General features: G+C 40.4%; 1 protein-coding gene across 3 annotated transcripts in view; it reads left to right on the plus strand.

Moving 5' to 3' along the window:
- Positions 1-18,912, plus strand: part of LOC308096135 (IQ motif and SEC7 domain-containing protein 1-like) — a 276,690-nt gene that overhangs the window by 79,932 nt on the left and 177,846 nt on the right. For all 3 annotated transcript variants that reach the window (XM_080443434.1, XM_080443432.1, XM_080443433.1), the window contains exon 3: positions 15,707-15,820. In XM_080443434.1, coding sequence (XP_080299560.1) covers positions 15,707-15,820 — 114 coding nt within the window. The remainder of the gene's footprint in view (positions 1-15,706; positions 15,821-18,912) is intronic.

Consider the following 18,912-nt stretch of genomic DNA (forward strand, 5'->3'; position numbering starts at 1 on the left):
CTCCACTACATCTCAGAGGCAAATATTGTGCTTTTTACTCCACTACAATTATTTGAAAACTTTAGTTACTATGTAGATTTTGATTATTATTACAAAACCTACATTAACCACTTCAACCCTATATACATTTCGGCCATTTGAAAATAGCAGATCTACAAGCTCACAATGTGTCGCGATGCGACGCATTGTGAGCTTGTAGATCTACCATTTTCAAAAGATTTGTATACATTTTATGCATTTGAAAACCTGTGAACTGGGACATACTGCATAATGAGTACTTTCTACTTTTGTACTTTAAGTACATTTTATTACCAATACTTTTGTACTTTTACTCAAGTGAATTTTGAATTCCGGACTTCCACTTGTAACAGAGTATTTCTACATCGCAGTATTGATACTTTTACTTAAGTAAGTAATGTGAGCACTTTTTCCACCACTGGTGTATGTAAAGTACAGGGTACAGGGTACTCCTTAACGTGCAGAATGTCTGTAGAAAGTGCAACAGTACATGTATATGATAATATAACCATCTGTATTCATGAAAAACTATCCATGCAAAACATGTAAAAACATTCCATCATTGAAGTGGTCTACAGTGCAGTAACTATCCAATCTCTGGCTAAAGCCCAGTGGTTTTCAACCCTTTTTATATCAAGGTCCATTATTTATTCGGCATTTGAGCCGCGGAACCACCGTTTGATGAGATTTAGACTCTCAGACCCAAAATGTATCGTTGGATAAGATTTTGTCCACAATTCCATGCTGTATTGATGTGGTACCATAGGAGAGATAACAGGCCAACGTTGATCAAAATAACAATTCTTTAATTAAGTAATGCAGATGTTTAACAATAATTCAAAGGTAGGGTAAGTGATACTATTTGGTTAAAACAAAAAGTATTTTGTTAAAAGGTTAAAGCACTATATTCTGATAGTAATCAAAATCTCAGCCAATCAGGAGAAAGTACCCATTTTTAAGCTTCATTTTTATAGTGTTCCAGTTCCAATTTTGTCTGCTCATTTCTTAGTGTCATCACTTCCAATTTCACTTGTTTAATCTATATCCTGATTGAGTTCTCTATCCTGATTGGATAAAATTGGAAATGAAACTGAAACGAAAATGCATTTTCTGTTTTATAAAGAGCTGGAGAGACAAGGAGACTCCTTTTACTGAACAAACACTCTATAGCAATGAGTACTATCAGAATATAGAGCTATTTAACACTTATTTTAACCAAAGAAAATCACTTACCCTACCTTTAACTCTTGAGAGAGTTAAAGATCTATAAGGGTCCATTTGGTTACCAACTCTCCATCATTTAGCTGGGGACCACCTGGAACCCCCTCATGGACCACTGGTGGTCCCCGGACCACTGTGTTGAGAACCACTGCTTTAGCCCATTAAAGCCGGGAAAGCCTTTTTTTAGAATTTTGCTTTGGCTATTCAAAAATAGCTGATAAACAAGCTCACAGCACGTCACTTTGTTGTACATCATACTATTTTTGAACATATTTGAAAAATCGTGAAAGTGTTTGAAAAAATGTTTGAATTACGAAATAGTTTGATTTTAGAAGGCATTTGTGGAATCGGCCTCAGGTCTTTAATGGGTTAGAGAAGGCGTTCTTTCTCTGTCTCCTTCACTGAACAGTGGCCTAACACCCTGAATACCCCATGAAGCATAGCCTCCAATCTCCATGACCAGCAGCATGAAAGTGTCTGGCTATACAGGAGAGGAGACCTTTCATCTTTTATTTCTAATGCGCCTCTTCTGCTCAATGATGAATTCTCAATTCCCTTTTGGTCCTGCCCCACATAGTAAAAAAAAAACACACACAAGTTCGAACCAGGATAGTTTCTCGGGGAAAGAGTGCTTAAATAGAATTTGTTGACCTAACGCAGCCTTTTCAGGCCTTGACCCCCAAAAAGAATCATATTTGAACTGGGGACCCCCCAACATAATCATATTTGAACTGGGGACCCCCCACTCAGACAAGCACTTGGAATTGTAGGAGTTGAGGCATTACATTTTAGTTCCACATTTGGTTCCACAGATAAATATTGTGAAAATATCTGATCTACAAGCTTGTAAATCTGCAATTTTCACAATGTTTGCCTCTTTCTGGTCTTTTTTAAATGTATTTTCTTAACTTTTTTTTTAGGTACACATAATTTTTTTTTTTTTTAAATCACTGTCATCTGGGGACCCCTCCAAAATCATGTGGCGACCCCACTGGGGGTCCCGACCCACAGGTTGAGAACCACTGACCTAACTGTATGTAGAGGCAAGTTGGGAATAGGTGTCTTTTTTTTGGTGGATGTGAGAGTAAACAGACATACTTGAAATAGCGTGCAAAGGAAGCATGCCTTATAGTCAACGGTTAAGAATAAAAATAAGTCGTAGCTCCGAGGAGGAGGAGTGACAGGCTAATGACCTGTGTGTCCGTATTCTGACCAAAGAATTTTAAATGCATGTTTGTCTTAAAGGTTGGTGAAAAGGATAGAAATAGCCTTTTCTAGCACCTAATCCTCTTCTTAAACAACAATGTGTTGTCTTAACTACTACCTTGTCCCTGGTTAAAAGTATTGTCTGTTATTTGTCTGTCATTAATGTTTCGATGAATTGATTACAAAGGACCCCAATGGAAACAAGCCATAGTGCTTTCTTGGGTTTAAAAGTAATTTGAGGGATAGATTGGCACATCTCACATCTCTGTTATGCCTGCAAAAAAATTAAGCTCTATTTCTGATGGAAATTGTCCCGGTTCGAACTTGGGGCTTTTAACTTTGTGGGCAGGACTGAAAGGGAATTGAGAATTCATCAGTGAGCATAAGAAATGAGGATGACAGGTCCTGTATCCAGACTCTTTAATTCTTCTGCTCATGGAGTTTGGCGGCTATACGCTTCATGGGTTTTGAGGCTGTTAGGACTGAGGGAAGGAGATAAGGAGACCACACTTCTCTAAAGAGAGGCCTATTGGACACTTTAGACTGAGTTTCCTCAGGGCTTCAACGATGGACTGCTTTTTTTTTTTTAACTCAAGAGTATAGCCAATTATTTTGTTACCCCCTTTTTTCCTCCCCAATTTAGTCGTTATGCCAATTAATTCTAACCTGACTCTTGTCAGATGGAAGAAGCTTGCTTCACACACTTGTTTCACAACCCACTTCCATCTGGGATCTCCGTAGCCAGTGTTGCCAGATTCTGTGGGAGAAACAAGCAACCAGGTCTAGGAAAACCAGCCCAAAAGAAGTGACCATGGGCCACATGTGCACTGTAACATATACATCAGCTATTTGAAAATAGCAGATCTACAAGCTCACAACGCGTCGCGATGCGACGCGTTGTGAGCTTGTAGATCGGCTATTTTCAAATAAAATCCTGCGGGTGGAAATTATAATAAGCAGATCTGGCGACCCTGTCCGTAGCCCAACCGTTAAAGAGGGCGATCCCTTTTTTTTCAAGCTACTTGTCTGTCTATCACAGTCTGGGCGTGCTTAACTCCAACCAATCATATTGACGTGTCTATACATGACGTATAGTAGTTGCGCAACTTCTAGTGTTGTTGTTGGTGGTAGCGGCCATGATGAATAGTGAAAGAAACTACATGGAGCTGGCTGCTTCTCGATGGCGTCACACACCCGGTCTCGTCAAGATCCCGCCCGCTGATTGGTTCGACTGCAGGGCACGGGTCGGTTAAAACTCCCATCTCTGAGCGATCCCAGATGGAGGCTGTATTGTAAACTTGTGAACTCAATACCGCCCCATCTGGCGCATCTGTGTCACTTAAGATTTCTTTGGCTATTCAAAAATAGCAGATATACAAGCTCATAGCACGGCACCGAGTGCCGCGCTATGAGCTTGTAGATCTGCTATTTTTGAAAAATCTTTATTTTTTTATTTTTTTTTAACTGTTAACACATTCCCTGCCAGAGGGTTTTTTTTATTTCACTTCCCCCTGTGCCAGTGTTTAATTTTTTTTTTTAAGGAGCCGAGATACAGGATTTTAAAGTAATAAGTTAACCAAGGAGTGAATGGAGCTAGAAATCTTTGGATCGTGATATCTCTGGTTCTGTGTGGATAAATTAAAAAAAAAAAAAAAAAAAAACGGTTATACTCGTGGATGGATTTTTTTGGCAGTAAACGGGTGTATTTTTCATCAACGGTTATACTCGTGATTGGCAGGTAAAGTGTTAAGGTCCTTACACACCGGGGCGATTTTTTCGTGCGAATAATACGCTTTTTTTAAAAACCTTATAAAGTCAATGCAAGCGTACATGGCGCGAAAAAGCGGAAAAGCGAAGCGAAAAAGCGTCTTTTAATTATTCGGAACGAGTCCGAATTTTGCGTATATTCGCACATTCGCCGGTGTGTAAGGACCTTTTAGGATTTAGAAAACATCTTAAGAATCGGACTCAGGCCTTAATGGGTTAATTCTTCTTACCACAGTACTATTTCTTCTTACTATTTGTCTTTTTTATGATGTCGTTCACCCTCATACATTATGGAAGGCTTAGGACTGAAACGCATGCGTTATTAAAACTTCATCGCAGCTGAACTGACGAGTCATTAGACTAGAGGAGGTGGAATAGTCAGATCAAAGAAGTTGCGACGAGACTAAACATTTATAAGCCCTGATTTGTACTTCGTCATACGACTGTCGATAGGCCTGTCACACTTATTACATCATATTTAAGTTATTTGTCATATTCTACCCTGTGCATGTTTTTTATTACGAAGCCTAAAAGGCAAACAGAAATTAATCGTCAACTCAAATCTGTAATGGTGACAGGCTGACAGCCCTATGTGTCGCCCGCCGTAAATAGCCAGCCTACAACTCACAGCGTGTTGCGGATGCTTATAGGTCGGCTATTTTCAGCACGACGGAGCCTACATTTAAAGACCCAGCCTACCAACATTCATGTTGTTGGTGCTTTTTTCCCATAAATGAATGCCCCACTTGATCATACCACAGTGTCACACAGAAGCATCAAAAATAGCAGATCTACACGCGTTTTGAGCTTGTTGATCTACTATTTTTGTATTTGAATCCTGAAATGTTTTTTGGACATGAAGTTTCTGGCATTCAGGTGAGCACTCTATGAAAACTGGGTTGACCGAGAGGGTTTTATAGACAAGCATATTGTAAGCTGTATGTCCAAAACTGTTATAGGCCTTTTAAAATACAACAATTGTGCACTGTGCGAACAAGATGACGCACATCCCCAAGTCTCCCCTGCATCTAATTCTGATCTGATTTCTGTAATTCAAAGTTCTCTGTATTCCGCTAAGTGTGGCTGATTATTCCTTGTATAATGTGAGAGAGAGAGAGAGAGAGAGAGAGAGAGAGAGAACCTCCAAAGTGGAAATAAAAATATATATGTATATTAGAGGTGTGCATCGGCACTGGCCTCACTATTCTATTACTATTCACCTCTTAACGATTCAATTTGATTCTTTTCGATGCATCTCAATGCATCTACATTTTCTGTATTACTACTGCACATACAACATGAAACTGCTGTGATGTACAGTATGTAATAAGGCTGGGCGATATGCCAAAATATTCCTATCGGCCATCGTCGAAGAAAGGCAATAATGTGAGAACAGCTCCCTAGTCCTTTAAGCTCGAGTTCTGCTTCGCTAAACAGCGGGTCACGTGTCAAAAATAGCAAATCTACAAGCTCACAAGCGCAGCGGATGAGACGCATTGTGAGCTTGTAGATCTGCTATTTTTGGCGTACGACTGAGTATATATTCGGTTAATATACAGTAGTAACGTGACTGCACGCTGTCAGTGAAAAAAAACTAGACGACATGACTGTATTTCTGCTGCCATGCACCAATCTCACTCTCTCACTGACCAAACTTGTTTAGACAACAAAGAATCGTAAATCAATTGTAAATCACTTCCAGAGGATATTCTTTTAGGACTAAGCTAAGACGACAGGCTAGGAGTTGAAGTGAAGTTGAAGCAGAGAAGCCTACCTCAGTTTGCGGCAACGATGTGGCGAAACACACCCATCCATGTTTACTTTTTTATATTCGGACAAATAATAAATTGTGGTGCTGTGGGATAAATCACCCGTCCAGGCCGCCCTCCCTGTAACTAAAGGGACTTGCAATGCGTGTCGGGTCGCGACGAGTGAATTCACATTTCAAATCGCATTGATTGACTGGTGATATAAACTCACAAGTATTAATATCCAGACTTGACAGCAAAAGTTAAGAATCAAGTGCTGGATCTTGTGAGACCGGGGCACATGCGTTCCTGCGTCATCAAGCTTGCAAATGTACAGTTTCGTTTTTATATAAAAATATATATACTGCTATCATCAAACGTACTGTACAGTAGCTGATAAACCGACAACTAGGAAAGCAAAAGCTATTCCCTCTTTCCTCTGCTCTCCTCCGCTCCATTCATTAGCCTACCTACCGGGGAGGGGACTGGCTTTTGTAGCCTAGACTCGTCGGAAATAAGCGCAACAAGAGCGTGCCTTCATCATCATCATCAATCATTATTATTTTTATATATATGATAATATACCAAATTGATTAACATTTCGCGGACGCTTTGTATTGCGCTTAACATTTAATTTCGCTATATTTGAAGAATTTAATTCTCGAGGAGGCAGACCATTAGGATACATTTATTTTGCTAAATAAAATGACAAATATCGTCCGAAAAATCGCCTAATAAAAACATTCGACGATTGGACTCATCCAATCGCCGACTGCCGACAGGCAAAATCCCTCAACAGCGACACCTGCAGGCAAAGATTTATTTTTTCATTGCAGTTGAAAAGGCTTTAGAAATGTGAGAGAAAAACACCTGCCATGGATCAATGGAGTCGAATTTTTTGTTAAAACTTTTTATACACGTTTGAAGGACCATGACAAAGACTTTTAATGTCTGGTAAAACTGAACGTCATGAAACCTTTAACATTAAATGAAATAAAAATTGATCGTCTATAATGGATTATGTTATATCGCTGCATCAATGCAGAATTGTGCAATGCAGAATTGTGCATGGTCGAATTGCGATGCATTGTAGAATCAATTATTTTCCACACCTCTAATGTGTATCCACTTGAGTTAGAATGATTTTGAACTCCAATCCTGCTGTAGCCTACAGTACACCGTTCTACAGATCCAATGCTTTAACCCATTTAGACATGAGAGACCCATTCTACAAAACAGTTCTTTGAAAAAACCTTTCTATATCAGTGGTTCTCAAACTTTTTCATGTCAAGGACCCCCAAAATGATATGTATTTGGCTGCGGACCCCCATCTCAAAATACTTTGTTCCTGGGACCCCCAGAAACAAAGATTTGAGTTACAAATGTCGGCTTTAAAATATATATTATATTCAAAGATTTGCAGGAATGTTCACGATTTAAAAAAATAGCAGATATACAAGCTCGTAGCACGGCACTCGGTGCCGTGCTACAAGCTTGTATATCTGCTATTTTTTGAATAGCCAAAGAAATCTAAAATGACACAGAATACGTTCCAGGTCTTAATGCTTTAATAAGATGGTTGTAATTGGTATCTTTATGGTTACTTTTTAAGTGACTTTAATTAAACTCTGCACTGTCCATTGTCAAGATCAAAACTCATTCATAACACTTTTTCAGTATTTTATTTATTTATTCTTGGGATAGAAAGTATTGTAGGTGGGTGGGTGGCTTTCAAATGACTTTGAACACAAAACATGAGTGTTTTAATTTCAAGTTCCAACGGACTCAGACTGTTGGTTTGTTTGTTTTTTCCCGTGACGCCCAGAAGGCGTTGCCGTCTGCCCGGTTACCGCTTGCCTGAATCCATGTGAATGCAATATTAGTGTGCCCTGACTCTGAGTCAAACCAATTTTCACTGAGTGCTCATCTGAAAACCAGATTTTGGGGGTTTTCAGATACCAGACACTGCAGAGTGCAAGAAAACCACCAGGGCTTTCATGGTTAACCCATTGAAACCGGGAAAGCATCTGTGTCATTTTAGATTTTAGCTATATATATATATATACATAGCAACATACGTTTTTCAGAAAACTCTTAGGATTTAGAACAGTGGTTCTCAAAAATAGCAGATGTACAAGCTCACAGCGTGTCACTTCGTGCCACGCTGCAAGCTTGTACATCTGCTATTTTCTTGAAATATATATATATGTTTTTTAGATGATTTTTTTGGGGCTTTTTATGCCTTCATTTATAGGACAGTATAGGCTGACAGGAAATGGAGAGAGAGAGATGGGGAGTGACATGCAGCAAAGGCCGTCGGGATCGGGACTCAAACCCGCGACACGCTGTCAGCCTACATTGAGCCTAGGTGCCTGCCCTGAACCGCTACGCCAGCGGTCCAGGCCTGAAATATTTATAATTTTTAACACAAATACATATCATAGTTAGAGATTTATACTGATTTAGAAGGCATTCGTAGAATCAGCCTCAGGTGTTAATAGGTTAAGCTCCAAAAAACACAATGTTTTGGTACGTAGCATTAGAACATTGCGCGGCTCTTTAGGGCAGAACGTTTCATCAGCTACAAGGGTTCTACTAAGCGGTAGTGCTGCACTGTGTTCACTGCACCTGACACCTTGCACGGTCCGAGTGGCGAGCGGCGGTGTCAGGGGGCTGTCAGCGCAGAGGCGTCCGGGGGGGGGTGGGGTTTGTCAGCGTGGTCGCCGGGCCTGTCCCCGGGGGAGGAGGGTTTCACAGCGCTGTGTTTCAGGGCCAATCTGTGTCCCCGTCACCCCCTGGCCCCCGGCCCCCCCCGGCCCCCTCCGCTGAGTCTGTCGCTTCCCCTCTCTCCTCCTCTGTCCATCTCCCGTTGCTATGGAGAGTGATGTTCAACTGTGATAGCCTTGGGGGGGACGGGGGGGCGAGCCTGATGTGTTTGTCCTTGAGTGTTCCCTCTGGGCCTTTGCCGACGTCATCAACCAAACTAGATTTTATTTTTTCTTCTTTTTTTTTTTTTTTGCACAAACGCTGTTCTGATAATAACTCTCCCCCCCCCTCCCTCCCCGGGGAATATGGCAAGTGATAGCTTCTTGCGTCGAGTGTGCAGCCCCTGAAAGAAAGCAGAAACAGTGTGGATATGGTGGGTTTTGATAAGGCCTACCAGACCCGACCAGTGGTGTAAAGTAAAGTACATTTACTCGAGTACTGTACTTAAGTCAAATGTTTAGGGATTTTAACACATTGAGTGCCAAAAACGGTCCGGACCGTTTTTGAGAAGCCATGCGTTGTGTGCCAAAAACGGTTATGACCGTTTTTTTTTTTTTTTTTTTTTTTTTTTCCTTCTCAGCACCAGGAGATATCATTTTTCGAAGATTTAGACTCCAATCCACTTCCTGGTTAACTTATGACTTCAAAAGCCTGTATCTCGGCTCCTGTGTACTTTTTTTCTAAAATATGTATTTTTGACTATTTTCGACTATTTTCAACTGGCTGCAACTATGGAACGGATTACCTAATGTTTTAAAATGTTTCCCCCCGATTGTACGAGACCTCTATGTGTGTAATGAGGGGATCACCTTGAGGACGGTGATCACTGAAAATATTTTGTGACTACTTGAAAAAGGTTAAAAAATTGTTAAAAATCCAGGCACCGACTGTACCCTGTTTTAAAAAGACCCTGGCACTCAACTTTACTGGAGTATTTGTAATTTTCAATACTTTTACTTCTACTCCACTACCTCTCGGAGGCAAATATTGTACTTTTACTTCACTACAATTATTCGAAAACTTTAGTTACTAGTTACTTTGTAGATTTTGATTATTAATAGAAAACACACATTAACCACTTCAGCCCTATGTACATTTCGGCCATTTGAAAATAGCAGATCCACAAGCTCACAATGTGACGCATTGTGAGCTTGTAGATTTTCAAATGTTTTTTTTTTACATTTCATACATTTGAAAACTTGTGAAATGGGATATTCTGCATAATGAGTACTTTCTACTTTTGGTACTTTAAGTACGTTTTGATACCAATACTTTTGTACTTTTACGCAAATATTGTTTTATTCCGGACGTTTACTTGTAAAAAAAATGTAGTACTTTTTCCACCACTGCCCATGACATGTAGAAAATTCTGAGCTTGTGGGATCTGCTATTTTTTAAAGATATTGACAAACTTTGAAAACCTCTGAAAAACACTTGTCAAATGGGACATTAATGAGCACTTTTACTTTTGGTGTATATTTTTGATGGCGATACGTTTGTACTTTTATTATAGAAGTATTTCTACGTTGTTTTAATGCAAAAAAAACAACGTTTTTCCTTCCTCCACTGCATGTTTATGAAGTGAGAAACAGTGTGTTCTCTTGCTGTTAGACGCTGCTACACCGTCAGACTAACTAATGGAAGACTGGAAGAGAATTCACACTAATTCATGGTTCACAGCTCCCAGCTCGGGCAGCAGCGCAGCAGCAGCAGAGAGAGAGACATTAGCATTTTGTAAATTAATTATTCATTATGTCGAAACAGCAGCAAATGGCACCAGCCATGATCCCATTAGCCATTGCTATTAATAAGGGCCTCTCGCCATAGTTTGGGGTTAAGATATAAGAGCCGGTTATGGTAAAGTATGAGGGGATCTTACATTTAAACATAATGCTCTTTCAAAACGAATTGAGGAGAAAATCTAATCACGAGGAATATACCGCTAGGAAATATGTCCTTAATTGAATCCATCCTGGAAACCCTGGCTAGTGGTCAAATGTTAATGCAATTTATAATGTAAAAAATAATAATTCAGGTCGGAGCATTCTTCAATTGCACCGAAACATCGACAAGTTATGAATGAATGGAGTACGAGTTATTTGGCGTTGTGCCTTGATGTGGTAGAACCAAATGTTTCATCAGACAATGATGATGCGTTTGATGACACTGTGCTGAGGAGAGAGATGATGGAGATACAATGATCCCTGTAAAACCTCAGTAGTCACAGAGAGACAGAAAGATAGAGAGAGAGAGAGCGACAGAGAGACAGAGACGAAGAGAGACACAGAGACAGAGACACAGAGACAGGCTTCGCGCCGCGTTTCGAGCTTGCAGATCTGCTACTTTTGATGCTTTTGAATTTGAAACCTTATGCCTTATGACATGCTCAAAATAGTGACGCCAGGGTTAATGTGGTTAAGGTTTCCAGGATGGATTGAATTTGTAGTCTATTTGTAGTTCGCCCCCCCCCCATCAAGTTATTACACTGGCCCGGGGCACAGTCCGAAGAAAGAGGAAAGAACGAGAAGAACATATAGGACAAGATTAAGAAGACTAGACTAGGACAACAAGAACTCAGTCACACTGTCAGTCAGTCACAACAGGAGGGAGTAGAGGCTAAACACACACACACACACACAACCCACAAAACACAAAACAACAATTAAGGACATGTTCCAAACGGTATCCCACATGATTAGATGTTCTCATTAATTCTATGAGCATGCAAATTTTATATACTTCGTATGACGGTGTCGTGCAAAAAATAGCTAAAATAGCCGATCTACAAGCTCACAACATTGTCAGCTTGTAGATAGGCTATTTTCACAAATAGCTAATTATTTCTTATTTCTTCACACTTTCACCTATAGTGACATGCCCAAAATACAGACACCAGGTTACAAATGATTCTATTATAACACACGTACACTGTACGGAGTGAACCTACAGTTTTTTTTAATTGATTGAATACTTTTTTAACAGATGTATACAGTTATACAATAATGCTAAAAGGATAACAAAAAAAGCCCAGAGGGCTCGTTTCCATTGTGGTCTTGTGCATTCAATTAATCAAGTTTACTGTACCCGTATACAGTAGATACATACTTTATGTCACTCCTCGCCTTTTGCTTTCCTTGAAATGTATATCCCTCCCTTTTCCTTCTCCTGTTCACTTTGAAGAAGGTGTTCTTTCACAAGATGACAGGCTGAGATTTACGAGCGCTTCCCAGGGAGCTTTGCTGATCCTCTGAGGAGCGTTTTACACTGAGCTATAGAGAGCAGCACAGAGAGCTGAGGAGTCCCTCAGGGAGGTGACCTGAGACTTTAACGTTGATAAATGTCATTGTCTGCCTGCTATGCCTGCCCGCTGCTGGGCCCAAAAAACGCGGAGCAAAGAAAACGATCTAGTCTCCTCTTCAACTTGCAATGGAAGTGTGCTTACTGTACTGTACAGTATGTAGCTACTGTACATTCATACAGTATGCAGTGGTGTAAAGTAACTAAGTACATTTACTCAAGTACAATTTTGAGGTATTTTACTGGAGTATTTCCACTTTTCAGTATTTTTCTGCTCCATTACATCTCAGAGGCAAATATTGTACTTTTACTCCACTACAATTATTTGAAAACTTTAGTTATTAGTTACTTTTTTGTTTTAGATTTTTATTACTAAACCACTTAAGGTCCATATATATTACGTGTATTTGAAAATAGCCGATCTACAAGCTGACAATGCCTCGCATCGCAACGCATTGTGAGCTACTTTTACTTTAGGTACTTAAGTACATTTTGATACCAATACTTTTGTACTTTTACTCAAGTAAAACTCTCTATACAGCATAAAGAGTTGTTGTGTATTATTACAGTAGATCTTTAGTGTCAGTGATACCTTTGTTCACCCTGTGCTTTAATTTATACTTATTTAAAGCGGCTCTATGTAACTTTTTTTTTGCAAACACAGGATTTTGTAAGTAAGTAATGCACTGTTCATGTATATGTATAACCACTTTAACTCTGGCATCACATTTTTGGGCGTATCATTATAGGCGAAAATAAAAAAATCTAAACAATTTGAAAGTTTTTAGCTACAATGAGACACAGGATTTACAGAACACAGTTTCCATGCTGACTCTTGGCATTATACCTCCAACTGGTGCAGCAGTGGCTCAGGAGGTTAGAGCGGCCACTTGGGAATCAGACGGTTGGTTCCTGGTTCCTGGTTCACATAAAAAGAGCACAATAGCACTTTCCCGACATATAATATAAGTCATAGCATCACTGAGGATGAACACACTATAAAGCCCGAGGGCTTATTTCCATTGTGGTCCTCTTCACAAAAAAAACAACATAACAAACAAAAAACACAACAATACATCAAAGAGATATACTCTACATAAAAACTAGAGTCTAAGAAATGTGCAGTCAATGCATTTAACCTATTTTTAACCTGTAAATGTGCAGTCAATGCATGTAACCTACTCTAAATAAAGTGCTGCAGTGTATGTACTTACACTACATAGTACATACTAAAGTTCACAGTTTGTCATTTAAAGTGTGTGGACCATACAGTCTATTAAGGTGTGTGGACCAAACAGTCTATTTGCATATTTAGCATTAGTAACCATTTGGGTAACTAGCAACAGCAGGGCAAAGGGTTTGTATATATTTTGACTAAAAGAAAAATGCACAAAAAAAAAGACCAGATGAACAGTTTGGTCTGCTGTGGGTGTGAGTGTAAGTGTGAATGTGTGGGTGAATGTGTGAACGCAAAGCGTGCATTGTAAATGACTGTGGATAAAGGTGCTATGTTAATGCACCATTTGTATTAACAATTTAACTGTTATCCAGTGGCTTTGTTGCTATGAACAAAAAAAGCGTCCATCCCAAACGTATTTATTTGCCAGGGACAGTGCACATTAATCAACATGTCGGTTTTCACACCCATGCAAATGAGCCAGTTAGCCAGAAGCTCATTTTCATCTGTAGTCCCTGAAAACATAGGTAGGTACTAGGTAGTAGTTATCTTGCCATGATGTAACTCCAAAGGTGGACGAGAAATAAAAAATAATTGCTCCAGTGATTAGAAATTCATTATTCAAAATATGCTCTTCATTGACTTATATTGTACGGGAAGTTAACATTTGTTATAAAAAAAACAGTACTCGGTTTGGTGATGAACTATATTGTTTGAATCCACTTTGTTTACTGTTTCAGCGTACAACGTAAGTCAATGAGGAGCATATTTTTAATTATCAATTTCTAATCAATGGAGCAATTATTTTTGATATATTGTCCACCTTTGGAGTTACATCATGGCAACAACCCAAACCTCTACCAAAGTGGTCTTGCCCTTTAAATATATCAGTAGCCTGCATGCATGTGATGAGCTTTGCTACATCATGTAAATTATTAACGTATGTGGTTGCAGTGTGTATTGTTGTGGCGCAGTGTTATAATGTTGGAAGTGTGGGAATTGTATGAATAATAAGGCCTCCGCTGCGGTCCTTTTGGGGGAGAAGTAATAAAAAGTGTTCAATCACTTATAAATTAAACAGCATACCGTATTACACACCAAACCTTTGATACGCTCGTCTCGTTAAAGAATACATCACAACGGGGAGGCTATGAAATATTTGGGGTCCATGGGTGACTGTACGTATGATGTGATTTGGCATTCTTCAGCTGGCACACTGAAAAGTGAATGTAATGAGTTTAAATCCCATAGATTGGCCTTTGAAAATAAGGCTTTGGTATGACTCAGAAGAATAATAAAGTACAGTAATTTACAGTAGGCCTCTGGTATAAAATATGAATTAAACATGACAAGGTCCCCGTCATGAAAGAGTTTAATGAAGAGTGGAACTGATCCCTTCACCCTATTCCCATAAAAAATTACTGTTGGGCAGTAACTCATTACTAAGTAATATATTACTGTAATATTATGACTTTCCCCAGTAACGAGTAGTGTAAGGTATTATCATAGCCAAATCAGTAATTATATTACAGTTACTAATCCAAGAAAAAACTGCAACTGAAGAAAATACAAGAAACCACTCAGGTTTCCACCGATATATTTTGCCTTAATGATGAATAGAGAAAATAGCTGATATACCAGCTCACAGTATGTCGCGATGCGATTTGTTGTGAGCTGCTATTTTGACCGCGATGGGTCCCAATGGACGCTTATGGGTCCATTTGGTTCCATTTCAATACTCTCAGTTAACTCATTAAAACCGGGAAAGCATGTCATTTTAGATTTTAGCGTTGGCTATTCAAAAATAGCCGTTCTAAACCTAATGTATACAGGTACCTGCTAGGGATGTTAACAATTCTATAATTGATTAATTGCCTTTAAGAATTGAATCGTTAAAATGTATCGATTTTCAATTAATTGAAGAAAATCTTTTTGGGGGCTAGTGAAAGTTACAGGTATGGTGTGTGTGTGTGTGATATCAAATGTGAGCTTACCATAATCACAGTAATCCTTAATCATATTCCATCATATTCAAGGGCTTTTGGAGAGAAATGAGACTCCATAGAGCCCTGCAGAGGGGAGGTGTGTGTGTCGGCGTCCAGCTGATGCTTGTTGATGCTCGTTAATGTTAAATACATCAAGGCAATTATGTTTCTGCACTCATTTCCGGTTTCGGACACAAATGTACCTTTTGGTCCTAAAAAACGCCGCTTATCAATTCATCGATTAATCGATTGATAAGGTTATCAACTATCAATTCATGAATTAATCGATAATTTTCATCCGTAGTACCTGCCATCAAATACATTATCCATATCTTTATTTGTTTCATTTAACTTGTTTCTATCTCTTTCCCCATCTGCTATTACTCTACCTCTATCCTCTCTCTTCTCACAGGGACACTCTTACAAAACCATGGAACATGCATGGAGAAAAAAAAGAATTTCACCCACTTTACTTTACACCTGTAAACCTGTGACTGTGATTGTGCTTCTTGGTGTTCCAGGAGACATGCATCTCTGCCCATCGAAGTCCTACCGGAGAACCCTGGGAGCCTGGTGTCTGCCGCAGCCTGCAGGAGAGGCTTTCCCTGCCGCAAGTGGAAGTCCGCCTCCTTTGGGTACAGTAAGACGTTTTACACAGTTTTACAGGTTTACTCACGCATCGTGTAGCAGTAGTAGTGGCTCAGTGGCCTCTGCCTCTCTGATGACCCGAAAGCCTATCTCCCCCTGGCCGAGGGGGAATTCCGCTTTAGGCTAGTGGTTAAGATGTTGGCTTTCGACACGCGGGAGACCCGGGTTAGAATCCCGGGCGTTTTAGGGACACAAATATTTTAGGATGCAGTAAAGGTTACGTTCACAAACTCATGGATATATGTCCTCATGATACATTGCATGTCACTCAGCAGAGACAGCACAAAACCTTGCCATCCTTTCTGCCTCGTCTTTGGGAATCCCAAGTTGTCAAAACCCTCCAACAACCAGTCCTTGGATACGTCCTAGGCTGGATCACCAGAGGAAACAAAGGTTTTTGTCTTGCTGCTTGGTGTTAAAGCGCTCTAGCTGTAGTTGTTCTCATGGGCCTGGAAGTCCACCTACAGTATTGCTATTCCGACAGACATACCGCTGGAAGGCCGCCGGGTCTACTGCCTCTCTTCCCGGCAGGGGTGGACTGGCCATTTGGCGTACCGGGCAAATGCCCGGTGGGCCGCTGGCCAGTGGGCCGCTGGGCCACCCAAAAAAAATCAAATATTTTCGTTCCCGTTTTAGGATTATTACGGTCATTTCAGGGTCGCGTGGCCCAATTATTAGTTACGTTAATGTTTGGGCTGGGATGCTTTCCAGCAGGGGCCTCAGTGCGGCTGCAGAGTTCATGTGCAGGGCTGGGCTGAAACAGTGAAACGCTCTCCCCCCAAAATGTCATTTTGTTTTAGTCATATTTTAGTCATCTGCAATGTTTTAGTTTTAGTCTAGCTATAGTCGACTAAATATCATAAGATTTTAGTCGACTAAACATCATAAGATTTTAGTCGACTACAGTTGATTTAGTCGACTAAAATGTATTTTGGCGGTGCCTTGATGGCGTCGTAATGCCTGAGTTTACACTTGGTTGCATGCTGAAATAGCCGATCTACAAGCTCACAACGCGTCGCAGCGCGACGCGTTGTGAGCTTGTAGATCAGCTATTTTCAGAGTGCAACAACCGAGCGCAAACAAGCATAAAATAAGTTGTCTTTTAGTTCTACTGGATCTCTTCTCCACTAGATCCCTCACTAACATTTTAGTCTAGTTTTTATTTGCTGACGAAATTGTCAATATGTTTAGTCTTAGTTTTAGTCATCGTAGCTTAGTTATTATTTAGTTTTTATTTAGTTTTTATTTAGTTTTCGTCAGTGAAAAAAGGTAGTCGACGAAAAATTTTCGTCATAGTTTTAGTCGACGAAATCAATACCGTAGCGTCGGCTGTTGGTAGATTCCACCGGTGAATTGTGCCTTCTTGTATGTAAGCTACACATAGTCCACAGAAGTTGCAAATGCATCCACTCTGCACCTACTACATTGACGATGGTAGTTACAACGGAGCAGTTTAACATCATGCCCAGGACACACACACACACACACATACACACGCACACACACACACACAGAGAGACTCCCAGAGCAGGACAATGGTGTTTCTTGTCTTGCACTTGCTTTGCTTTGCTGTTTTCTTTCTAAAACACTTGACTCACATTTATGCCCCGGGCCGTGTCAGATGGACGTATATCGAACTCGACAGCAGGACAATAAAAACCATGGATCCAATAATAATATCCCAGGGTGTGTGTGTGTGTGTGTCTGAGTGTCTGAGTGTCTGAGGCTGTTGTCATATCGCTCTGAGGTTTTATTGCCCAGAGGTTAACTTGTTGTTGTTTTGTTGATGCTTTAGTGATGAACATCCATGGACCACAATGGACCTGGAGCTTGTTATTACAGCTGCAAATCATAACTTTTGTGTTTGTGAATAAAATGTCATTTCATCCAACCTAGGGATACATCAGTGATTCTCAAACTTTTTTAATTTCCAGGAAATAAAAATGTGGTATGCATTAAGGCCAGGGGTCTGCAACGTTTTTCAGGCCAAAGACCCCCTAGCTGAGAGAGAGATGAAGCAGGGACCCCCTCTATATTGTATAAAATTGTGTTTCAGATTAAACTTTTTTTCTTTTTTACTTGCTCTTTTATCCCTCTACACCTATACCTCTTTGCCAAAAAATGCTGATCTACAAGCTCACAACGGCGTTGTGAGCTTGTAGATCTGCTATTTTTGGCTAAAGTTCTCCTCAGAATAGGGATACTAGGGTTCAAGTGGTTAATGTAAAAATAAATATCGTATCACACAAAGATTTGGCGGACCCCCTGTAGTAACCCTGAGGACCCCCTGGGGGTCCCGGACCCCCTGTTGAAGACCCCTGCATTAGGCCACAGATCCTTATAACGCTGAGTGTGTACAGTAGAGTTACAGACCTCTAAGGGTCCATTTGGTTCTATTTGTACACTCTCAAGAGTTACAGACCATGAGAAGAAATCGAGATCTGGTGCGTCCAAAAAGGAATCCAGAGTCACACTTGCTTGCTTGTGCTGCTGTACCAGTAGGTGACAAGGTGTACTACTTTGCAAGGAACCTTGAACGCTACGGCGTGGATCAGATGGATGTGAGCGTCTTCAACGCAGTGACTTTACGCCGGATGAAGGTGCCCCCAGAGACAACTAGAGGAAGACGTCCTGTTCCCTCTGCGCGCTTTGGCCACACAGCTGTGCTGATAGACTCTATCGTCTACGTCTGGGGGGGTGCAGTGAACTGTAACAGAAACAAAAGAAACATATTAGCCCCCTGGCTCAACTGGGCTACCCTCAGAGGGGAGTACTTGGACAACGCTTCTTCTTTATGCATTTGACGTCGACAACCACAGATGGTTTATGCCGGAGATTTCTGGGTTTGTTCCAGCAACGAGGGCCGGCCACTCAGCCTGTGTCTTGGGGAAGATCGTGTTTATCTATGGAGGAAAGAGCAAGACTGGATTCCTTAACTCATTCAGTGCCATTGCCGTCACCGACGTCACGTTTTTATAAGCCCAGAGTCAGAGTGCCAATGACGTCGCCGACGTCATTAAGAAAAAAAAACCAAGATATCATGATTTGAAGATTTGCTGCTCCATTCACTTCTTGTTTA

The sequence above is a fragment of the Gymnoscopelus braueri genome, assembly GCF_963280865.1.
Source record: "Gymnoscopelus braueri genome assembly, chromosome: 12".
NCBI classification, from domain to species: domain Eukaryota; kingdom Metazoa; phylum Chordata; class Actinopteri; order Myctophiformes; family Myctophidae; genus Gymnoscopelus; species Gymnoscopelus braueri.